At 40.3% G+C, this 24,341-nt stretch overlaps 1 protein-coding gene across 4 annotated transcripts in view; it reads left to right on the top strand.

The window, feature by feature from the left end:
• The window catches only part of LARS2 (leucyl-tRNA synthetase 2, mitochondrial), a 161,182-nt gene that overhangs the window by 38,582 nt on the left and 98,259 nt on the right, over positions 1–24,341 (top strand). For all 4 annotated transcript variants that reach the window (XM_054480414.2, XM_054480415.2, XM_063661971.1 and 1 more), the window contains one exon: positions 19,144–19,233. In XM_054480414.2, the coding sequence (XP_054336389.1) occupies positions 19,144–19,233 (90 nt within the window). The remainder of the gene's footprint in view (positions 1–19,143; positions 19,234–24,341) is intronic.

The following is a 24,341-nucleotide window of genomic DNA, read 5'->3' as shown; positions in this document are numbered from 1 at the left end:
GACCTCAGCTTTGGTGATGGGTCTGGCTATTAACACTTGGTGGGCATGGTCTGTTGCCCCTCTGAGCCTCAGCTTCTTGCCAAGGGAATGCTTCTTGTCATAAGATTAGGTTACTCTTTAAATACCTTAGAAAATAAGGGTACAAAATCTCTCTCTTCCTGACTGAATCAGGCCCCCAGATCAGTCTTCTACATCAGCCAGGTACAACATTTGATAGAATGGGAGACTACAGTTATACGGATACGATGGGCATCAGGACCAGTATTTAAAAGGTCTTGAAGATGAGATTGTTATTCCATGAAAATAACAAGGATTATTTTTACATATACTTACAGCAGTGGTTCTCAAACTTTGGCAAGCATCAGAATCACCAAGAGGGCTTGTTAAAGCACAGATCTCTGGCCCCATCCTCAGTTTCTGAATGCGTAGGTCTGTGATTTTGTTTTTCTATTCAGAAAAAGGAATCTTAGGAATGATGAGGCTTCCAAACCTTATTAGGTAGGAATCAAAGTACAGGCCCATCATCAATTCTTTCTGACATAAGGTAGAACATGAATGAATAATAAAAACAAATTTTGGAAAAACTAGGTAATGTTTTGCAAATACAGGACTTACTTTTAATAACTTCCTTTTACTGTGAAATACTAGACATATATAGACTAGAGCATAAAACATGTATGTATAACTTAATACAATTATAGTAATGTATAACTACTACCTAGATTGAGAAATAAAACATCTCCTGCACCCAGAGGCTCAACATGTGTCCTCCTCCAGTCACAACTCTGTCTCTCCTCTCTATGGGTAACCACTATTCTGACATTTATGATCATTACTGCCTTGTTTTCTTTTTTTTTCTTCTTTTTTTTTTTTTTTTGAGGTGGAGTTTTACTCTTCTTGCTCAGGCTGGAGTACAATGGTGCGATCTTGGCTCACTGCAACCTCCGCCTCCCTCATTCAAGCGATTCTCCTGCCTCAGCCTCCCAAGTAGCTGGGATTACAGGTGTGCACTGCCACACCCAGCTAATTTTGTATTTTTAGTACAGATGGGGTTTCCCCATGTTGGCCAGGCTGGTCTCAAACTCCTGACCTCATGTGATCCACCCGCCTTGGCCTCCCAAAGTGCTGGGGTTACAGGCGTGAGCCACGACGCCTGGCCACTGCCTTGTTTTCAATGTAGTTTTACCACTACATATGTGTTTGGGTTTTTTGGTTCTTTTTCTAGGTGATTTTTAAATTATGGTAATGTTCACATAACAAAAATGTACTATCTTAACCTTTTTTTTTTTTTTTTTTGAGACGGAGTCTTGCTCTATCACCCAGGCTGGAGTGCTGTGGCGCGATCTCAGCTCACTGCAAGCTCCGCCTCCTAGGTTCACGCCATTCTCCTGCCTCAGCCTCCCAAGTAGCTGGGACTACAGATGCCTGCCACCATACCCGGATAATTTTTTTTGTATCTTTAGTAGAGACAGGGTTTCACTGTGTTAGCCAGGATGGTCTCAATCTCCTGACCTCGTGATCCACCTGCCTCAGCCTCCCAAAGTGCTGGAATTACAGGCGTGAGCCACCACGCCCAGCCTATCTTAACCATTTTTAAGTGCCAGTTCATTGCTATTAAGTACATTCACATGGTGGTGCAACCATTATCACTGTTCATCTCCAGATGAACTCCTTACCTACATATAGTTTTTAAAGTTATATCAATGGAATAACATAGTATGTGTTCTTTGGTGTCTAGCTTTAGCTCAACACTTTTTCCCCCTATTATAACAATACAAATTTTCAAACACTTAGAAAGATTGAAAGAATAGTACAATAAACATTGATATAGCTTTCACCTAGATTCAATAATTATTGCTGTATTCACTTTATCTCTTTTTATTTATACATATTATATATATATATATTTTTTTTTTCCCCCTGAATTATTTGAGTATGTATTGCAGACATCATGGCTCTTGACCCCAAAGTACTGCAGCATTCCTATCTGAGTAAGTAGGAAGTTTTCTGACATAGCCACAATACCATTTTGAAAACTAAGAAAATTAACAGTAATTCCATAATGTTATTTATAATCCAGTTTATATGGGAATTTTCCACTTGCTCCAAGAATGTCTTTTATAGTTGTTTTTACTCTAGATAAGTCCCCTGCATTAGTTTTCTGCTGCTACCATAACAAATTATGACAAACTTAGCATCTTAAAACAACATCAGCGTATTATCTGACAGTTTCTGTAGGTCAGAAGTTTGGGTGAGCTTGATAGGGTCCTCTGCTAGGGTCTTACAAGGCCAAAATCAAGGTGTTGGTAGAGCTGTGTTCCTTACTGGGTCCTCTGGGGAAAAATCCACTTCTGAGATCATTTAGGTTGTTGGTCGAATTCACTTCCTTGGCAACTGTAGGACAGGTCCCTGTTTCCATACTGATCATCAGCCAGGGATTGGTCTTTGCTTCTAGAGGCTGCTTGCATTTCTTCTCAAGCCTTCCACATGGCCCCCTCCAGCAATGCATTCCCTCTCATGCTTCAGATCTCTCCCATTCCAGCCAGAGGAAGATTTCTGCTTTTGCATACCCATTTGATTACATTGGGCCACCTGGATAATTTAGGATACCCTTCTTATTTTAATTACATCTGCAAAATTCATTTTGCCATTTAACTAACATATTCACAGGTTCAAGGGATTAGGGCATGGACATCTTTGAGGTGGTAATTCGGCCTACCACATCCTTCTACTTTTTTTTTTTTTTTTTTTTTTTTTGAGATAGGGTTTTCCTCTGTCGCCCAGGCTGGAGTGCAGTGTCGCAATCTCAGCTAACTACAACTGCTGCTTCCTGGGCTTAAGTGATCCTCCCACCTCAGCCTCCCAAGTAGCTGGGACTACAGGCACCTGCCACCATGCCCAGCAAATTTTTGTATTTTTTGTGGAGATGGGGTTTTGCCATGTTTTGCAGGCTGGTCTTGAACTAGTGAGGTCAAGTGATCCGCCTGCCTCAGGCTCCCAAACTGCTGGACTTACAGGCATGAGCCACCATGCCCAGCCTCTTTTTTTTTTGAGACAGAGTCTTGCTCTGTCGCCCAGGCTGGAGTGTAGTGGCGCAATCTCGGCTCCCTGCAAGCTTGGCCTCCTGGGACTACAGGCGCCCGCCACCACGCCTGGCTAATTTTTTTTTGTATTTTTAGTAGAGACGGGGTTTCACCGTGTTAGCCAGGATGGTTTCGATCTCCTGACCTCGTGATCCGCCCGCCTCGGCCTCCCAAGGTGCTAGGATTACAGGCGTGAGCCACTGCGCCCGACCTTTTTTTTTTTTTTTTTTTTTTTTTTTGAGACGGAGTCTGGCTCTGTCGCCCAGGCTGGAGTGCAGCAGTGCGATCGCGGCTCACTGCAAGCTCAGCCTCCCGGGTTCACGCCATTCTCCTGCCTCAGCCTCCTGAGTAGCTGGGACTACAGGTGCCCGCCACCATGCCCCGCTAAATTTTTTTGTATTTTTAGTAGAGACTGGGTTTCACTGTGTTAGCCAGGATGGTTTTGATCTCCTGACCTCGTGATCCGCCCGCCTTGGCCTCCCAAAGTGCTAGGATTACAGGCGTGAGCCACTGCGCCAGGCCAATTTTTTTTTGGTTTATTTTTTTTGTGTGTGTTTTTTGAGTTAGAGTCTCGCCCTGTGGCCCAGGCTGGAGTGCAGTGGCGCGATCTCAGCTCACTGCGAGCTCCGCCTCCCGAGTTCACGTCATTCTCCTGCCTCAGCCTCCCGAGTAGCTGGGACTACAGGCGCCCGCCACCACGCCGGGCTAATTTTTTTGTATTTTTAGTAGAGACGGGGTTTCACCGTGTTAGCCAGGATGGTCTCGATCCTCTGACCTCATGATCTGCCCACCTCGGCCTCCCAAAGTGCTGGGATTATAGGCTTGAGCCACCGCGCCTGGCCTAATTTTTGTTTTTTAGTGGTTGTTATGGACTGAATGTATCCCTCTAAAATTCATATGTTGAATCTCTAATCCCTAATGTGGTGATACTAGGAAGCAGAGCCCTTGGGAGATAATTAGGTTTAGATGAGGACATGAGGATGGGATCCTCATGATGAAATTAGTACCCTTATAGGAAGAGACCAGATAGCCTTCCCCCCGAGTCCCCATCTCTCCCTGCCATGTAAGGACACAGCAATACGACAGACTTCTGCAAGTCAGGAAGAGGGTCCTCACCAAGAGCCCAATTGGCCAGCCCCTTGGTCTTGGTTTCCCAGCCTTCAGAACTATGAAAAGTAAATGTTTGTTGTTTAAGCTACCCAGTCTGTACTATTTTGTTATAGCAACCCAAGCTGACTAAGATAAATCGTTTGTACCTCTACTTTTTGTTTTCTATGTAATTTAAGAGACTAATACATTTAAAAAAATTATTAACCTAAAAGCTATTATTGCAACTTTGGTTTGAAACTCCACTTTTTGTTTTCTACATAATTTAAGAGAAGAATACATTATAAAAACAACTATTACTTTATGTTTTTGGACACACAGTGTATAAAGATGTAATTTTGTGACATCAATAACTGAAAAGATTAGGGATGGAGCTGTATAGAGGCAGTTCATGTATGTTACTGAAGTTGAGCTGGTATAAATTCAAATGGGAATGTTATAACTTTTGGGTGTTAAATATAATCCCCATGGTAACCACAAAGAAAATAGTTATAGAATATACACAGAAGGAAATGAGAAGGGAATCACAACATTTTACTACCAAAAAAAAAAAAATCAGTTAAATACAAAAGACAGTAATGCAGGAAATGAGGAACAAAAAAGCCACAAGGCATATGAAAAACAAATAGCAAAATGACAGAAGTCTCTCCCTATCAGTAATTACTTTAAAAATAAATGGCTCGAAATCTTCAGTCAAAAGACAGATATTGGAAAAATGTATTAAAAAACATGATCCATCTATATGCTGTCTCCAACAGACTCATTTTAGATCCAAAGACACAAATAAGCTGAAAGTGAAAGGCTGAAAAAAGATATTTCATGCAAATAGTAATGAAAAGAGAGCAAGGGTGGCTGTAGTGATCAGACAAAATAGACTTTAAATGAGAAAAGGTTACAAAAGACAAAGAAGAGCATTATAAATAAAAGGCTTAATACAGTAAGGTATAACTATTATAACTGTTTATGTACCTAATAATAGACCATCAAAATAACTGAATCAAAAATGGACAGAATTGAAGACAGAAATAGACAGTTCCACAGTAATAGTTGGAGACTTTTGTACCCCACTCTCAATGGATAGAACAACCGGACAGAAAATAAGTAAGGAAATGGGGGACTTGAAAAATGCGATAAACAAACTAGGTCTAACAGACACACAGAACACTCTACATGACAACAGAGTACACATTTTTCTCAAGTGCACATGGGACATTCTCCAGGATAAACCATATATTAGGCCACAAATTAAGTCTAAATAGATTTTAAAAGATATATAAAGCATCTTCTCAGACCACAATGGTATGAAGTTAGAAATCAGTAACAGAAGGAAAACTGGAAAATTTGCAGATTTGTGTAATTAAACAACACACTCTTAAACAACAAATGGATTAAAAAGTCACAAGGGAAATTAGAAAATACTTAGAGATGAATGAAAATGAAAACAACATACAGTCTTATGGAATACAGCAAAAAAATGCGAAGTGGGAAATTTATAGCTATAAATGTTTACCTTAAAAAACAAAGATGTCAAATAACCAACTTTACCACTTATGGAACTACAAAGAGAAGAACAAAGTAAATGCAAAGCCAGCAGAAGAAGGAAATACATATTAGAGTAAAGATAAGCAAAATAGACAATAGAGAATAGAGAAAATTAATTAAACTGAAAGTTGATTCTTTGAAAAAATCAACAAAATCAACAGATTTAGGATTGCTGTGTCTTCTTGGTGATTTACCCTTATATAATTGTGTAATGTCTGTCACTAGTAATTTTCTTTGGTCTGAAGTCTATTTTATGATATTTTACTATGAAGCATATATGAAATATGTTTTACTTTGAAGTGTACATTAAGTGTACTTTATGATTATGATATGTTAATATAGCCACTTCTTTTAACTTACTTCATCTTACATTAACATAGCCACTTTTTTCTTTTGAGTAATTTTTGCATAGTATGTCTTTTGTCATCTTTTTACTTTCAACCCACTTATTATATTTGAAGTGGGGTTTTTGTAAATTGAAAACGGTTGGGTCATTTTTAAAATACATTCTTCCAATCTCTTTTAATTGGCATGTGTAGACCATTTACATGTAATATAATTATTGATATATTAAGACTTAAGTCTAGCATTTATTTGTTTTCTGGTATCTCCTGTTTTTGTTTCTGTTTTCTTTTTCTGCATTTCTATGAGTAAATTGAAACTTTTTTAGAATTCCATTTTGATTTATCTATAGTGTGTTTTAGTATCCCATTGTGTAGCTTTTTTATTAGTTGCTTAGGTGTTATGTTATAATGTAGCACAATCTACTGGTATGGTCATTTTACCAGTTTAAATAAAGTGTAGAGACCTTACTTCCCTTTGCATTCCTTTACTTACTCTTTCCCATTTGTGACAATTGTTTTAAATGTTTCCTCTATGTACATTGAAATCCACATAGACAGTGTTATAATTTTTGCTTCAACCGTCAAATACAATTCAGAAAACTCAAGAGAAAGAAAGTCTATCGTATTTACCCCTATTTTTGCATCTCTCATTGCTCTTTTTTTATTAATGTTCTAAATTCCTTTTATTCTTTTTCTTCTGCATAGAGAACTTTCTTTAGCCATTCCTTTAGAGTAGACCTGCTTAATGACAAATTCCCTTTGTTTTTCTTTATCTAAGAATGCTTGATTTCCCCTTCGTTTCTGAAGGATATTTTCAAGAGATATGGAATTTTGGGTTAACAATTCTTTTCTTTTAGTACTTGAAAAATGTGCCACTTCTTTCAGGCCTCTGTGGTTTCTGATAAATCTGCTGTCTTTGAATTTTCTTCCTGTAGGTAATGCATTATTTCTCTCTGGCTGCTTTCAATATTTTTTTCTTTGTCTTTAATTTTCAGAAGTTTGATTATGATGTGTTTCAGAGTAGATTTCTTTGGGTTTATCTTGTTTGGTGTTCACTTAGCTTCTTGCGTCTGTATGTTTCTGTTGTTGTCAAATTTGAGAATTTCAGCAATTATTTTTCTGAATCGTTTTTCAACTCTATTCTTTTTACCCTTGCCTTAGGAGACTCTGATGACATGCATGTCAGATCTTTTGTTATAGTTCCACATGTCCCTAAGCTCTATTCATTTTTTTTCCAGTCTATTTTCTCTCTGTTGTTCATTCAGATTGGGCACATTCAGTTGTTTGGTCTTCAAGTTCACTGATTCCTCTGTCCCTTCCATTCTGCTGGTGAGCCCATCTACTGAGCTTTTATTTGTGTTACTTTATTTATTAGTTCTGAAATGTTCATTTGGTGGTTCTTTATAACTTTCTTTGCTGGGACTTTCTATTTTCTCATTTGATTCAGGTGTGTTCATAATTGCTTGTTGAAGCATTTTTATGCTGTCTGCATAAAATCCTTGTCAGATAGTTTTGACATTTGGGTCATCATGGTGTTGGTGTATGTCGATAGTCGTTTCACATTCAGTTTGAAATCTTCCTGGTTTTAGGTATGGCTAATGATTTTCTATTGAAACCGAGATATTTGGGGATTCTTTTAAGACTGAATTTTACTTAAACCTTATATTTTAGCAGGCCTCCTCTGATATTGCTATGGCAGGTGAAAGGGGCCACTGTCTCTTTACTTCCAGGTGGATATGGAAGTCCAGGATCTCCACATGTTCATCACTTATACCTGAGGGAAGAGAGGGTCTCCTTGTTACTGCTGGGCAAGGATAGAAGTACAAGCTCCCCACTAGCCTTCCACCAGTATCACCCTGACTGTGAGTGGAAAAGCCACCTTGTTACTGTTCCTGTGGGTACAGCTGCCCAAGCTATAATTGTTCTATTTTTCTGGAAGAAAAATAACATTAATTTTATCTGCAGCATCCTTCGAAAATATTAGGATCAACAGGACAGAATCATCTGAAAGATGCTTTTGTGATGCCAGTTCTGTAGGTTTCCTGAATAATATAAGGACTATTTGTTAGATACAGGCATGGATCCCCACAGGGACTCCGCTGACACCGTGGAGAGCACTGAGCAGTGTGGAATTCCTGCCTCTCCATTCGACCTCTTCTGACAGTTTTATCAAGGAGAGGGAGGTGTACCTCATTCCTGCTAGTTGGGGGTAGAAGTCCAGACTTCTCCTGTGAGCTCCACTGATACCACCAAGAGGGGGATGGGTTGTTCACTGACGCCCAATAGGGCTAGAAGTCCCAGCTTTCCCCTCAGCTTCCTGTGCCACCACCCTGGTAAGGAGGTTGCAGTGCCTTATTATTGCCTCTCAAGGGTATAAGTCTAGGCACTTCGCTAAGCCTTTGCTGGTGGGACTGCAGTTTTTTCTGTGGTATTGGCTGAAGTAGAATGGTTATTGTCTAAAAGTTTTCTATCTTGGCTAGGTTAACCTTTCCTGGTACTTTATCTAGATAGAGCAGTTCAGTCTTTCTTTTCTTCTTTTTTTATTTTTTCCTTCTCTTCCCTCCCTCCCTTCCTTCCTTCCTTTTCTGTTTTCCTTTCTTTATCTCCTCTCTCTTCTTTCTTTTTCTTTTCTCTGTACTCATTGGCATTTCTGGGTTACCGGCTTTGTTAGCTGCAATTCTGGGGCTTACCGGGCATTTAAAAAGTCAACAGGACTTACCGTTGTCATTCCTTAGGTACTCATGTCCCTAACCTGCCTTCTCTTCTTCACTGTTTAGAGTCTTATGTTTCATTCATATATATATTCCAGTGTTTTTAGTTGTATTTAGAGAGAATCAGGAAAAGTATATTTACTCCATCTTCCCAGAAGTAGGAGATCAGCATGTGTGGTTTCAAAAATCCCTCACCTCTGGTGAGATTCTGATCTGTGCTTTCCTAACCCTTCTCTTAAAAATCACTGGACTCTCAAAACGATTTTCTATGATTTTTCCAAGTTTAGAGTTTTATTTCTTGTCTGTGTCATGTATGAAATATTTCAGGTCATGGCATGTTTCTACTACTCATTGTTTATAGAATTTGCAGGCAGCAAAACGGCTCATTTTGGGCACTGCTGTCACTGTTTGCATCCTTGGAATTGATGATTGATATTTCCTCTTCCTCTGGATCCATGCCTGTGTCTAACAAATAGCCCTTATATTATTCAGGAAACCTAGAGAACTGGCATCACAAAAACATCTTCCAGATGATTCTGTCCTGTTGATCCTGAAATTTTAAAGGATGTTGTAGATAAAATTAATGTTCCTTCTTTCAAAAAAAAAAATGGGGAACATTTGTAGTTTGGACAGTTGAAATACTGGCATCTGCCCAACTAGACTAACAACAAATTGCAACTCAAACCAGTTAGTCTATCTGTAGTTTAATGGAGGGTTTTCTCTTCCCAACTGTCTAGTTAGAAAAGCTGTTTGTATTGTTAGAATGCCTTGATGAAATTCTTGTAAGCTAGCAAAGAGCAATTTCCAAGAAATTAAGAGAATTGTTGCTTCTTGTCTGATTATGGATTATTTATAGAATCTTGTGTAGTTTGTAACAGGGGACAGTTTTCAGGTTACCATACAAATGATAGTGCTCAAAAAATATTGGCCAAGAAAATAGAGAACAAAGGGGAGCTTACTGATCAAGCTGTTTTCGGTTAAAAAAGACAGTGTGAGATGTCTTTAAAACTGCAAAGACCATGATTTCCTTGCCATCAATACTCACTCTCTAAGTTGGCTTCAAGAGCACTTAATTAGAACATGAACATGAATCTGTCAAATGACTTAAGAATTTAGCTTTCAGCCCTGGGTTTGAAAAACAAGACCTTTAAAAATAAAATGCATGCCTTATAAAAAGTGTCTAGCATTTGTCATTTCCAATTTTCATTAAATGCTCATTTTCAGCCTAAAGTTAGTCCTAAGATAAAGGAACATATTGCATAAAAATGAGTTCTTAGACAAATGTTAGGCTCAAGATTAATTAATTACCCTGATATTAACACCTGTTCCCTCAATTCTGCAAAAAAGAGAACAGGGAAGATAAAGGAGGTTAGAGACAGAACCTTGGCAAAGATGGAATTTGACAGATGGTTGAAGAAAAAGGAATTAGGAGAAGAGGCTGAGAGGAAGCAGTCAGTGAGGCTGAGGAAGCCTTGGCAGTGTGAGTCATGAGGAATCACAGTTCAGAAAGGAGGAAGACGTGGCTATGTGGTCTAGGAGAGAGCGGCCGGCTGGGCCTATAGATGACAAGAAATCATTTGTAGTGGTACAAGTACTGGGTCACTTATGCTTGGATTCCAATTTTGCCTCCTAGTGGCTGTGTGACCTTAAACAAGTTACTTTGCATCTTAATTCTCTGATCAGTAAAATGGCGACTTACTCATTCCACATTTATTAAGCATCTTTTGTACCAGGGACTGTCCTAAGTACTTGGAATACACCAGTGGGGAGAAAAAGACAAAACCCTTTCTTTCATAGGGAGACCTTACCATTTACAGTTTCGGGAGGGGATGAAGACAGACAATAAACATAATAAATAAGAAAATAATATAGTGTATTAGGAGGCAATAAGTGGTATGGAAAGAAAAAAAGATAGAGTAGGTTAAGGGGAGAGCAGGAGGGCCAGGGGTAAATTGCAATTTTAAATTCAGAGGTCAAGCCCACATTTGGTAATAACTACCTCCTGGGATTGTGATGAGAAGGACATGAGAGGCCCCTAAACTGCCAATGCTGGACCAAGTACTTTGTCAGCCCCTGGTAAGCATTAGCTGTTACTGTTGTTAATACTGTTGTCATTCGTAAAAGAATATTCACTGTGCAGTTCCTTTATCTAGGAGTACTCCAGTTCACTCATGTTGCTTGATTACTGGCACCTCCTTAGAGCATACATGTTTCAGCCAGTCCAGTCATCGCTGGGCTGCACTTCCCATGGTGCCATGTCACTGCTTGATGCCCCTCTGAATCCAGAGACCTGGTTACTGGTTTTGCTTCTGCCACCCAGGAGCTGGGCAGCTTTGGGTGAGTTTCCTCGTGTATAAAGCAGTGCTCACCATCCCTGCCTCTCAGACCACTGCGGGAATGGTCTGAGAGGCAGGCATGGTGAGCGCTGCTTTATACATGAGAATGTATAAAGATGAGAGGATGGGCTGGGTGCAGTGGCTCATGCCTGTAATCCCAGCACTTTGGGAGGCTGAGGCAGGCGGATCACCTGAGGTCAGGAGTTTGAGACCAGCCTGGCCAACATGGAGAAACCCCATCTCTACTAAAAATACCAAAAAAAAAAAAAAATTTAGCAAGGCATTGTGGTGGGCTCCTGTAATCCCAGCTACTCTGGAGGCTAAGACAGGAGAATCACTTGAACCTGGGAGGCGGAGGTTGCAGTGAGCTGAGATCGCGCCACTGCACTCCAGCCTGGGTGACAGAGTGAGACACTGTCTCAAAAAAACAAAACAAAACAAAGAAAAAACGATGAGAGGATGGAGGAAAGAGCAATTTGGGAAGCCTAGAGCTGGATCCCAACGTGTCCTATCATTTGTAAATTGCTGGAGGATTTGTTAGATACAAGAAGGGCTAATTCAGACTGAAAGTCAGGGCTATACTAAGTGTCTGATCTTCACTCTCTGTCCCTCTCCTGCATAAGGACCATTTAGTAGCATCTAAGTGAGGAACTAGCCTTGTTCCCCACTTCCTCCTCCCTTGAAGCCCTGTTGGGGGTTGTGGGAGGGGAAGGCCATTCTCATTAGGTTTTCTGCAGCTTCCTTTTCAAGGATCATTTCTCTTCCAGCAAGAGAAATGAGCTGTCAGAAACTCTGGCTTTTTTTTTTTTTTTTTGAGACAAAGTCTCACTCCATCGCCCAGACTGGGATGCAGTGGCATGATCTCGGCTCGCTGCAACCTCCACCTCCTGGATTCAAGCAATTCCCTGCCTCAGCCTCCCGAGTAGCTGGGATTACAGGCGCCCACCACCATGCCCAGCTAATTTTTGTATTTTTAGTAGAGACAGGGTTTCACCATGTTGGCCAGGCTGGTCTTGAACTCCTGACCTCGTGATCCGCCCACCTTGGCCTCCCAAAGTGCTGGGATTACAGGTGTGAGGCAGCGCGCCCAGCCAACTCTGGCATTTTTAAACAGCTGGTCATTGAGCACAGGTAGCTGCCTAATGAAGTTTATATATCTGTTGCCACGAAGGTGGGTTTAAAGTTGTTATTTCTAACTGTTTTTTTATGTTTGTTTTGTGAAAACAGAGGATTGAATGTAAGGACTAAAGAGAATCTGTGTTGGGGTGGGGCTGAGGCGTGCAGGGAGGATTTGAAATCAAGAGCAGGCTTATGAGAGATCCCCCTTAGCATAGTGGTCGGAGTACCCTTATAGAAATTTCATATGAACCAAATCATGTTCTTAGCTCCTATTGAAGTCTGTTTCATTAAGTTCTGTAAAGACATAAAGGCAGGACAGGACCCTGTCTTTCACACAGTATTTGGGAGAGAGATGTATTTGGGAGGAACTTCTTTGCAGTGGTTTTCAACCCTGGCCCCACATTAAATTTCTAGAGGTGGGGCCTAGGCATTAGTAACTTTTAAAGTTCAATTCCAAGGTGTAACCAAGTTTGAGAACCAGTGCTTAGTGTAGAGGACTTAGCGGAGAGTGGCCGTCAGTGTCTTGATTCTGGCAAATTTTCTGATGAGCCTGTCTCTCCCGCTTCCAACACCGCAGGTGTACAGAGCTGTGGACTGGAAGCTTGAACCATCATCAGTGAGAATCATCTGATGTAGCCTGGATTGTTATTTTCTCTTTTAAGCTGCACAATAGGAATGTCAAGGCTAGTTTCTCTGCCTTTGAGCTGTATTATGCTTTTAGAACCCCTCCCCTTTAGAATTAAAGGACCTGGGAAGGCATAAAAGACAAAGCCATCACTAAACATGTTTCCTTTTGATCTGTTGCAAATGACAAAAGTGCACATTATAAAAGATCAAAAAGCATGTGAACACCTCTCCTCTGTTTCCAAGACTCAAATTGTTTCGAAGGCAGGAGGCTCACAGTGAGACTTGGGGAGGTGAAGTGATGCCTTGTTGCTAGAAACTGTGATGTGCAGTGGCCGCTCACCTTTCTGACATGCTTACAGGGCCACCGGATGATTGACTTGATAAACATGTTGCCTCGGGTTTTTTGTTTTGTTTTGTTTTGTTAAATTCCTGGTAGCTAACCTAAATATCCCAAGGTTGTGATGCCACCGAAATACAGCCAGAGCTGACTGGGAGCAGCCTTGTGTGGATTTCTCCATCTGGTCATGTGTTTTGGTCTTTCCCTCATAAACACCATCTCCTTTTAGTCGAAAAGTCAATATTTGTTAAGGAGTAGAACACTATTTTTTACCCCAGTTCTTTGCTCTCCCTTGTGCCTTACCCCAGTAGGCTGATGGGTACATCAGCCCACCTCTGAGTGGTATGGTAATGAAGCCAGCCTCACTCACCCCTGCCATCACACATTTTTTTTTTTTTTTTTATTTGAGACAGTCTTGCTCTGTCGCCCAGGCTGGAGTTCAGTGGCACAATCTTGGCTCACTGCAACCTCCACCTCCAGGTTCAAGCGATTCTCCTGCCTCAGCCATCCAAGTAGCTGGGATTACAGGCACATGCCACCATGTCTGGCTACTTTTTGTATTTTTAGTAGAGACACGGTTTCACCATGTTGGGCAGGCTGGTCTCTAACTTCTGATCTCAGGTGATCTGCCTGCCTTGGCCTCCCAAAGTGCTGGGATTATAGGCATGAGCCATCACACCCGGCCCATCACACACTCTGAGTAAAGCCAAGGGGTGTACGTGTTGATTTTTCCTGCAAGCCCAGCCGTATGCTTTGCACACGATTGCCTTTTAACCTCACAGCAACCCTCTAAGATGTGTTTCATTGCTTCTGTTTTCTAGTAGGGAAATGTGGTATGGCCACAAACTAGTGAGGATGCAAGGACTTGAACCCAAGTCAGATGGCTCCAGGGTCTTTTCCTGAGACCACACTCTCCCAGGCTCTTTCCTGGAGCGAGTGTGAGCCTGAGGAGACTTCAGTGGGGCACATGGAAGGTGGCTGAGTGCTGTGATTCTTCCTTCACAGACCAAGTATTATTTTATACCAGGAACAGTAAGGTAGGCCTCCGTGCCTCAACCTTCTTGGACTTTATCATTGATGAATCGCTGTGTCTCAGGAGCTGCTGGCCAGACTGGCTTAGTTGTTAATTTGTGCAGTCATTGAGGTATGGGTGGCAGGTCTCAAAAGATGATGTTTTGAGCCTCACTTGTGTTCTAAGAGAGCTCAGATTGTGTGTTGGGCTCTGTGGTTGCCTGTGAATGTGCAAAATATTTTTAATGCCAAAAACCAGGTATTACAGAATGTAGAAATGCAGCTTGGAGGAACGATTCTAGTTGGAATCCCAGATTCGTAAATTTGGTCTCTTGGCAGCTAGACTGCACTTTCTAGAGCTCAGGAAGATATAAAAGTTGACACTTTTATGTAGATTTATGTGTAGTGTGGCTGAATTGCCAATGCTTTTGTAGCTATAACTTTGAATTGCCTGACTTTTGTATTAAAAACAATGGTGCATTAACGTAGGCATTGGCTTATTTGAAAAGCAGGCCAAAGGAAAAGCCTTTAACTTTTTATTTGACTTCTGTGGTGGTCTCCCTAAGGAGTCTTACCCACAAGTTATCCCACAGCTTGTGGGCAGATGTGAGCAACAGGAAGCCCCACCCCACAGACACAGAGTTCCCCCTTGGAGTTGCAGGCAGGGTTCCATCTGGAATTTGGGTGCTGTGGGGCAGATTCTCATGGATGATCTTTAAACGTTTATTTGTTCAACAACTATTTTATGGGAAGGGATGAACTCATGTTGTATCAAGAAAAACTGTATGCATCTCTAACTTCAAAATAGGAGATTTATTACACAAATTTATTATGTAGATTTTCCAAGTCAGACAACTACTTGGAGGCACATTAAATGATTTAAAATTTAGATAGTAAAATCAACCACTTATTACCAGTGAATAGCATTATGCACACATAATAGAGTTTCAGAATTTTATCTGCCTGCAACCCCAGACTTGACATGTCTCTCCTCTGGTTGGTCTCCGAGTTGGTAGAAGACTTGGTGGTCGCATCATGCAGCATTCCTGTGTGCGCTGCAAGTCATGCTTAATAGAGATAGGGCTACCCCCGATGGAGAAGGGCAACTCGCTTAACCGCCTCCGTGTTTCCACTTTTGCTCATTGATGTTTAACATGTTATCAGTATGTATGGAATGGCCACCAGAGAGTTGTTTGATTGATGCTTCTTTAATCAGCCTGTGATTATAGACTCAAACTGAAAAAATCTGAACTCACAGATTGGGGTTTCTCCACCTTGGCCGGGCTGGGTGATTATTTTGTTCTGGGGACTGTCTTGTTCACTATAGGTTTTTAAAGCAGCATCCCTGGCCTCTATCCACTGGATGCCAGTAGCACACATACAATATACACACCCCAGTTGTGATGAACAAAAATGTTTCCAGTCATTGCCAGATGGTCTCTGGGGAACAAAATTTTCCCGGTTGAGCACTCTTCCTTTAGAGAAGGGAAGAAAGGACTATTAACATCACCTCTGTGGGTACTGAAACCCATAGAAGACCCTTGTCTACAGAACTGGGTTTTGAATAGGCACTTCCCAGTGAAAATATGAAAATAGACTCGATTTCTAGCCAGGTGACTAAAATAAAAGCTTTTCAGCAGTTTAATTTCAGAAAGATGACTCTGATTATTTTGATTGAGATAAAGCATTAGAAGACTCAAAATAGCTGTTTTTGTTTTGCTTTGTTTTAATGAGCAAATCAGGGAAGGTTCCAGCGGGCTCTATGACTTTCAGGAGATGTATTTCTAAGTGGTGTCTGTTCCCAACTGTGTTTATGATCCTTGTGAGACTGAACTCCTGGTGAGCCTTGCGAGTGTCTGTTCTGGCATTTCTTTATGGAGTGGACATTACTGAGGGTCGGTCGGTGGCTGTGCCCTGTGTGCAGCAGATGGGAATAAAAGGGACAGGAGCACAGTGTCTTCCTCAGGGCATTCCCAGCTTCCTCTGGGCAGGTGAGTCACGCACTTCAATACGACGGAACTTATGAGTGCTGTGAATATGCCTGGAAATGAAACCACCAGTGACTGGAATAATGGTCCTGGAGCAGTGGTTTTCAAGCTGTACTCTTTTAGCAGTTGAGGTTGCTTTTTCTTCAAATGACATGTGCAGAAATGTAATATAAATAAAATAGATCAGACCCAAATTTGAAGCCAGGGTGAAAGCAGGGGCCTGTAATTCCTCACCCCTCCCTTTACCTCAGAGCTGACACTTCCAAAGAGAATGCCCTTTCGTTACAGGTTTGACTGAAAGTAGGCTAACACTTGGTTGGATGAAGATCATTGTTTTTCCTGACTAGATCTATCCTCTTTTTTTTTTTTTTTTTTTTCTGAGACAGAGTCTTGCTCTGTTGTCCAGGCTGGAGTGCACTGGCATGATCTCAGCTCATTGCAAGCTCCGCCTCCTGGGTTCACGCCCTTCTCCTGCCTCAGCCTCCCGAGTAAGTGGGACTACAGGTGCCCGCCACCATTCCTGTCTAATTTTTTTTTTGTATTTTTAGTAGAGACAGTGTTTCACCATGTTAGCGAGGATGGTCTCAATCTCCTGACCTTGTGATCCCCCCGCCTCAGCCTCCCAAAGTGCTGGGATTATAGGCATGAGCCACTGCGCCCAGCCCATTTTTCACTTTAGGTAAAAGTGATTTTCAGAACCATCAACCTAGATGAAAATAACAATGCTGTTTCATTGCTGTGTAATTTTTACTCTCACTCTAGGAAGCAGATTCATGGGCTTAGAGAAAAAAACACATACTTGTATATTTTATATACGTGTGTATATACAAAATATGTTGTATATATGTTACATGTATAATATATATTATGTGTTATATATTTACTAAAAGAATTTTGATATTATGAACAACTCAATAGAAAAATTGAGAAAAGAAAATATTGAACCTCTATCCCTTAGATTTAACAATTCTCATTATTTTCTCAAAATTATTTCACACACTTTTCTAAACCTCTAGTGGGTAAAGATTTTTTAAAAATGAAAAGATATAAAAAGATATATCCACAATGACCAAGTCTAGGAATATTTTTACCATACTACCTCCACCCCTTACCCACATCCCCTATCCCAGTTCATCTTGGGGACAACAGTGTAATAATTTGAATTTTGTGGTGAAACCTCATGAAGGAATCAAATGTGATTCAACGTCAGTAGTTCGTATCTCTATCTAGTTTATTCTTCCTTCAACAACAATTTTGGGTGCCTCAATGTGCCAGGACCTGAGCATACAACAATGAGCAAAATGAAATAGACCAAACATAGCTCCTGCCCTGGGTTTTGTTAACAGTGGAAGTTTTTAAGTTTCTTGTCTAGAAAACTGAGGAAAACAAGTTCTGTGCCACGCTAGCTGGAGGGGTAGCTGGGGAGGAAAAGATGATGGATGAGGATGAATTTGGAGGTTTTGGGGAGCAAGCCCATTGGCAGAGTGCTGGTTAGGTTCTTGAGTTGGTGAAGATCTTTGTGCATGACACCCCTGTAGACATCTGTGAAGCTGGAAGCCAGAGCAGGCTGCGTTGTATGCATGGCTCAGAAATTATGGCTCTTGTGTTGTGGAAGCTGGCCTAGGTGGACAGCTACAATGTGGGCAAAGCCCTTTGCCTGGCTGGTGGTTCACTAGTTGCCTTGAAGTGGGAAGGTGGAGCCGATAGAGTTGAGTTATTTTCCCTTTAAAAGAATTGTTTTCTAATAGTTATTACTCTGCTATTTTTATAAAACAGCACAAAAAAGGACTCAGGAGTCTTACATAAGAAAAATAGCCCACTAGGGGCACAGTTGTTTACCTGTAGACACCTTGCTTAGTTCCTACCACACACCCAAAGTCCGGGTTTGAAGCTGTCTCATTTATTCATGTTAAGGAAGACTGAATTGTTTGCACTTTTGGTAAAAGTATGCCTTCTATCAAAAGTTTATTACAAGGTGTTGTGGCACACACCTGTAGTCCCATCTACTGGGGAGGCTGAGGAGGGAGGGTCATTTGAGCCCAGGAGTTCGAGACTACAGTGAGGCACAATCACACCACTGCACCTCAGCCTTGGCGACAGAGCAAGACTTCTGTCTCTTAAAAATAAAAAAGTCTGTTACAAATGGAGTCATTTGAAACATTCCCTCCCATCATTCATTCCTGTGTTAGTCAGTTTTTGAAGTTAAAGAGCAATAGAAAAGAAACGTGACAGTGTAGAGGTTTTATGCTTATTTGACTTTATCAACTGTAAATTCTGTTTTTAAGAATTCTATAACAAATGTGTTTTTAGGACAGAAAGTAAATTTTGGGAACCTTTGATTTAGGCTTGGAAATATAAACCAAGTGGTTTCTTACTAAGTTTAATGTTTTTAATTGTTCTTCCTAAGTAAACAACAGCCTGATTCACATAATGGAATAAATGGAATATACGAGTCTAAAGGAGCCACTAGGCCCCAGTTTTATGTGGAAACACAAGATGTATTTTCAAATGAGGATCATACTGAGGCAGGCAAATATTCCTCTTGAATTTTGTGATTGCTTTCAAAATGAACTACATTTGTGAATAAGTATCAGGCCCCCAGTGTATGTTTGTGCTGACAAAAATGTTAATACCCAATTTTGTACAATGTAATTCACTGGTTAGTGCCATAGATGAGTGGGCAGGAGGTGTGCAAAAGACTTGAAGTTGAGTTTCTCATTGAACATGCTCTCAGAAAGGGGTAGGTGGCATTTCAATAACATCTCTTTCCAGAATAAATTGTGGCTCTCCTTACTTTACAAACTGGTGAAAATATTTTGAGCTGGTAAATATTTTTGTGATTTCATTACTTTTCAAAATTCAGTTGCAAGACTGATGCATGCGTGGCTGGGGGGATGTTTATAATGGCCTGTACATTATTTTTCTTCTTTGTTGGCAGGAAATAACTACGTGTTTGCCAGATTACTACAAGTGGACTCAGTATCTCTTTATTAAACTGTATGAGGCTGGGCTGGCCTATCAAAAGGAGGTAAGTTAAAATTAGCTGGACTTTTGAAATTCAGTGAATCCCTTTAGGATACATCATTGTAGTAGCAGTGAAAATGAACGCTACCTCAAGTTCATAAAATCAGTCACAGCAGACCCAGAAGGTAACTACTTCCTGCTTAAGTTTAGTGTCATCAAGACAGGGTCTGGGCTTCTTTTACCCTTGAATTCTTACCACACAACCTATTGTCTGGTTCCTATAATGAGATCAAAGAGAGGGCATGAGAAGAAAGAACACAGGCTTCTCAAATCCTAGCTCAGCTCCCTCTCCCAGCTGTGTGAACAGCTGGGTAACTTAACCTCTAGGAAACATGGTTTTGTATCTGCTAAATGGGAATGGGGACATTTTCCTTGTGGGGTACTATGGTTTGGATGTCCCCTCCAAAACTCATGTTGAAATTTAATTGCCATTGTGATGGGTTTAAGAAGAGAGACCTTTAAGAAGTGAGTGGATCATGACAGCCCTGTCCTAATAAATGGATTAATGTTATTATTGTGGGAATGAGCTCCCAATAAAAGGATGAGTTCAGCCAAATTCTCTGTGTGTGTGTGTCATACACTTGCTGTTCTACTTACTGCCATGGGATAATGCAGCACAGAAGCCCTTGCAGATGTTGGCACCGTGCTCTTGGACTTCCTGACCTCCAGAATCAGCCAAATAAACTTCTATCAATAAATTACCCAGTGTGTGGTATTCTATTACAGTGGCAGAAAATGGATGACGACACAGGGTTCTTGGAAAAATTAAAGGTAATAGTTAAAGAACAGCTATCACAGTGGTCTCCCGAGAAATGGAAGTGTTTGTTATGGTGGGAGCTCAATAATGGTAGGTAAGACTTGGAATGGTGGGAGATGAGGCAAGAGCATCATAGTGTGGCCTAGAACTGTCCAGGATGATAGCCACTAGCCATATGTGGTTGCTTAAATTTAAGTTTAAAGTAATTAAAATTAAATAGTATTTTAAAAGTCAGAGCTGGGCACAGTGGCTCACACCTGTAATCCCAGCACTTTGGGAGATTGATGCAGGAGGATTGCTTGAGGCCAGGAGTTCAAGACCAGCCTGGGAAACACAGTGAGACCCTGTCTCTACAAAAAGTAGGAAAAAATTAGTCCCAGTTACTCAAGATGGTGAGGTAAGAGGATCCCTTGAGCCCATCAACCTACTGGGGTAAGGCAAAAGGGAGAGGAAAGAACTGAGGTAAAAAATAGTGTTCTATTCCTTAACAAATATTGGCTTTTTGACTAAAACGAGATGGTGTTTATGAGGAAAAGGCCAAAACACATGACCAGATGGAGAAATCCACACTAGGCTGCTCCCAGTCAGCTCTGGCTGGGAGGGCCTGCTAGGTTGTCTCCACCCCCACACTGCTGCTTGGTCAGGATTTAGTCTTGGTTTTTTTCCAGGTAGATCTCTGTCTTAGTTGGTTTGTACTGCTACAGTAGTGCCGAGACCAGCTCGGTCAGGGAGACCCTAACCCAGCAGCGCTACAGGAATTAAACACGCACACACAGAAATATAGAGGTGTGAAGTGGGAAATCAGGGGTCTCACAGCCTTCAGAGCTGAGAGCCCCGAACAGAGATTTACCCACTTATTTATTAACAGCAAGGCAGTCATTAGCATTGTTTCTATAGATATTAAATTAACTAAAAGTATCCCTTATGGGAAAGGAAGGGATGGGCCAAATTAAAGGAATAGGTTGGGCTAGTTAACTGCAGCAGGAGCATGTTCTTAAGGCACAGATTGCTCATGCTATTGTTTGTGGCTTAGGAATGCCTTTAAGTGGTTTTCCCGCCCTGGGCAGGCCAGGTGTTCCTTGCCCTCATTCCAGTAAACCCACAGCCTTCCAGCATGGGCTTTATTGGCCATCATGAACATGTCACAAGGTTGCAGAGATTTTGTTTATGGCCAGTTTGGGGGCCAGTTTATGGCCAGATTTTGGGGGCTTGTTCCCAACACAATAGAATACTTGAGACTGGTATTTAACAGTTTTAAACAGAATTTAAACAGCAGAAATGTATTTCCTCATAGTTCTGGAGGCTGGGAAGTCCAATATCAAGGTGCTGGCCTCTGGCAAGGGCCTTCTTGCTGCATCATCCTACGGTGGAAGGTGAGAGGGCAAGACAGAGGGAGAGTGTGAGGGAGGGAGCAAGGGGGAGCTTAACTTACTATTTTTTTTTTTTTTTTTTTGAGACAGAGTCTTGCTCTTGTTGCCCAGGTTGGAGTGCAATGGTGTGATCTCAGCTCACGCAACCTCCGCCTCCCGGGTTCAAGCAATTCTCCTGCCTCAGCCCTCCTGAGTAGCTGGGATTACAGGCATGCGCCACCACGCCCAGCTAATTTTTGTATTTTTAGTAGAGACGGGTTTCTCCATGTTGGTCAGACTGGTCTCAAACTCCCAAACTCAGGTGATCTGCCCGCCTCAGCCTCCCAAAGTGCTGAGATTATAGGCATGCACCACCATACCCAGCTGAACTCACTTTTATAACAAGCCCACTCTTGATAACTAACCCACACCCGTGATAGCAACATCAATTTATTCATGAGAGCAGAGCCCTCATGACCTAATCACCTCTGAAATGTCCCACCTCTTAACACTGTTGCATTAGGGATTAAGTTTCCAACACATGAACTTTGGGGGACACATTCAGACCATAGCAATCTCCTTTTATTGGATAGCTGTTTTCAAATTGGCCTTAAAACAGAAAACATTGCTATTAGCATTCTATTTCCGTGGTTTATTTCAAAATACAAATTTTTGGAATAAACTTTGTAAAGTTAACTGACTTTAGAAATATACTTTGTAAAGCATATTTAACCAAAATAACTCAGGTAAATGAACATTTAGGAATAGTATTTGAGCAGAGCATTACTAAACATAACTGGAGTGTTTAAGTCTTTTGTTCTTAACAAGCACTGTCCACCAAATGTTCAGTTCTATTGCAAAAAGAATCTGCTGTTGCTTTCACAAAACAAAAGTATTTTCAGCTGCAAATATGAACATAAAGACCTCTACTTGGCACAACATTAATTTCACCTTTTGAAAAACATTTTCTTAAAACTCTTTTTGAAAAAGTTTTATTCCGTGGATGTAGTTTTAGAGGGTTTTGTTGTTGTGGGGGTTTTTAAATTAATATATCATAGTTGTACATACTTTACATGTGATATTTGATACATGTATACAGTGTGTCTTGATCAAATCAGGGTAATTGGGATATCCATCACCTCAAACATTTATCTTTCTTTGTGTTGGAAATAATTACATTTCTTCTAGCTATTTTGAAACATACAATAAATTATTATTAACTATAATTTCCCTACTATATTATCAAATGCTAGAATGTATTCCTTTTATCTAACTGTTTTTGTACCCATTAACCATTGTCTTTTTAACCCCCCTCTCTCCCCTTCCTTTCCCAGCCCCTGGCAGCACCATTCTACACTCTACATCCATGAGATCCACTTTTTTAAGCTCTCACATGAGTGAGAACATTTGATATTTGTAATTTCTATGCCTGGCTTATGTCACATGGTAACCTCCAGTTCCATTCATGTTTCTGTAAATTAGAGGATTTTATTCTTTTTTATGGCTGAATAATATTCCATAGTGTGTATATACCACATTTTTAAAATCCATTAATCCACTGATGGACACTTGAGTTGATTGATACCTTGGCTATTGTGAATAGTGCCACAATAAGCATAGAAGTGCAGATATCTCTTTGGTAATCCTGATTTCAATTCCTTTGGATATATACCCAGCAGTGGGATTGCTGAATCATGTGGTAGTTTTATTTTTAATTTTACAAGGAACTGCCTTACTGTTTTTCATACAGTGTATGAGGGTTCCCCTTTCTCCATGTTCTCACCAGCATCTGTTATTCCATCTTTTAATAGAAGCCATTTTAACTGAGTGAAATTATGTTTCATTGTGGTTTTGATTTGCACTTCCCTGATGATTAATGATGTTAAACATTTTTTTCATATACCTTTTAGCCATTTGTATGTCTTCTTTTGAGAAATGTCTATGCAGGTGTTTTGCCTATTTTCTAATTGGAGTATTTGGATTTTTTTTGTTTTTTGCTATTGAGTTGTTTGGATTCCTTATATATTCTAGTTATTAATCCCTTGTCAGATGAATAATTTGCGAATATTTTTTCCCCTTCTGTAGGCTATCTCTTCACTCTGTTAATTGTTTCCTTTGCTGTGCAGAAGCTTTTTTGCTTGATGTAATCCCATTTGTCTGTTTTTGCTTTTATTGCTTGTGCTTTTGTGGTCTTACCCAAAAAAAAAATTTGTCCAAGCCAATGTCCTGTAGCATTTCCCTAATGTTTTATTCTAGTAGTTTCATAGTTTTCAGTCTTACATTTAAGTCTTTAATCTATTTTGAGTTTATTTTTTTATATGGTGAAAAATGGGGATTTAGTTTCATTCCTCTGTATATGGATATTCAGTTTTCCCAGCAACATTTATTAAAGAGACTGTCTTTTCCCCAGTGTATGTTCTTAGAACCTTTGTCAAAAATGAGTTGACTGTAAGTGCATGGATTTATATCTAGGTTCTCTGTTTCGTTTCATTGGTCTGTTTGTCTCCTTTTATGCCAGTACCATGCTTTTTGGGTTACAATAGTTTTTTAGTATAATTTGAAATCAGGTAGTGTGATGCTTTCAGCTTTGTTCTGTTTTTGCTCAAGATTGCTTTGGCTATTCAGGGTCTTTTGTGGTTCCATACAGATTTTAGGGTTGTTTTTTCTATTTCTGTAAAGAATGTCATTGATATTTTGATAGGGATTGCTTTGAATCTGTAGGTCACTTTGTGTAGTATGTGCATTTTAACAGTATTCTTCCAATCCATGAACATAGTATATTTTTGCATTTTTTGTTCGTCCTTTTCAATTACTATCATCAGTGTTTTATAGTTTTCCTTAGAGATCTTTAACCTTGCTTAAATTTACTCTTAGGTATTTTATTTGTAACTCTTATAAATGGGATTACTTTCTTGATTTTTTTTTCAGCTCGATCATTGTTAACATATAGAAATGCTGCTGATTTCTGTGTGTTGATTTTGTATCCTGCAACTTTACTAAATTCAT

Source organism: Pongo pygmaeus, chromosome 2, assembly GCF_028885625.2.
Source record: "Pongo pygmaeus isolate AG05252 chromosome 2, NHGRI_mPonPyg2-v2.0_pri, whole genome shotgun sequence".
NCBI classification, from domain to species: domain Eukaryota; kingdom Metazoa; phylum Chordata; class Mammalia; order Primates; family Hominidae; genus Pongo; species Pongo pygmaeus.
Note: the sequence above shows the minus strand (reverse complement) of the source record. Positions and strands in the feature narration are given on the sequence as shown.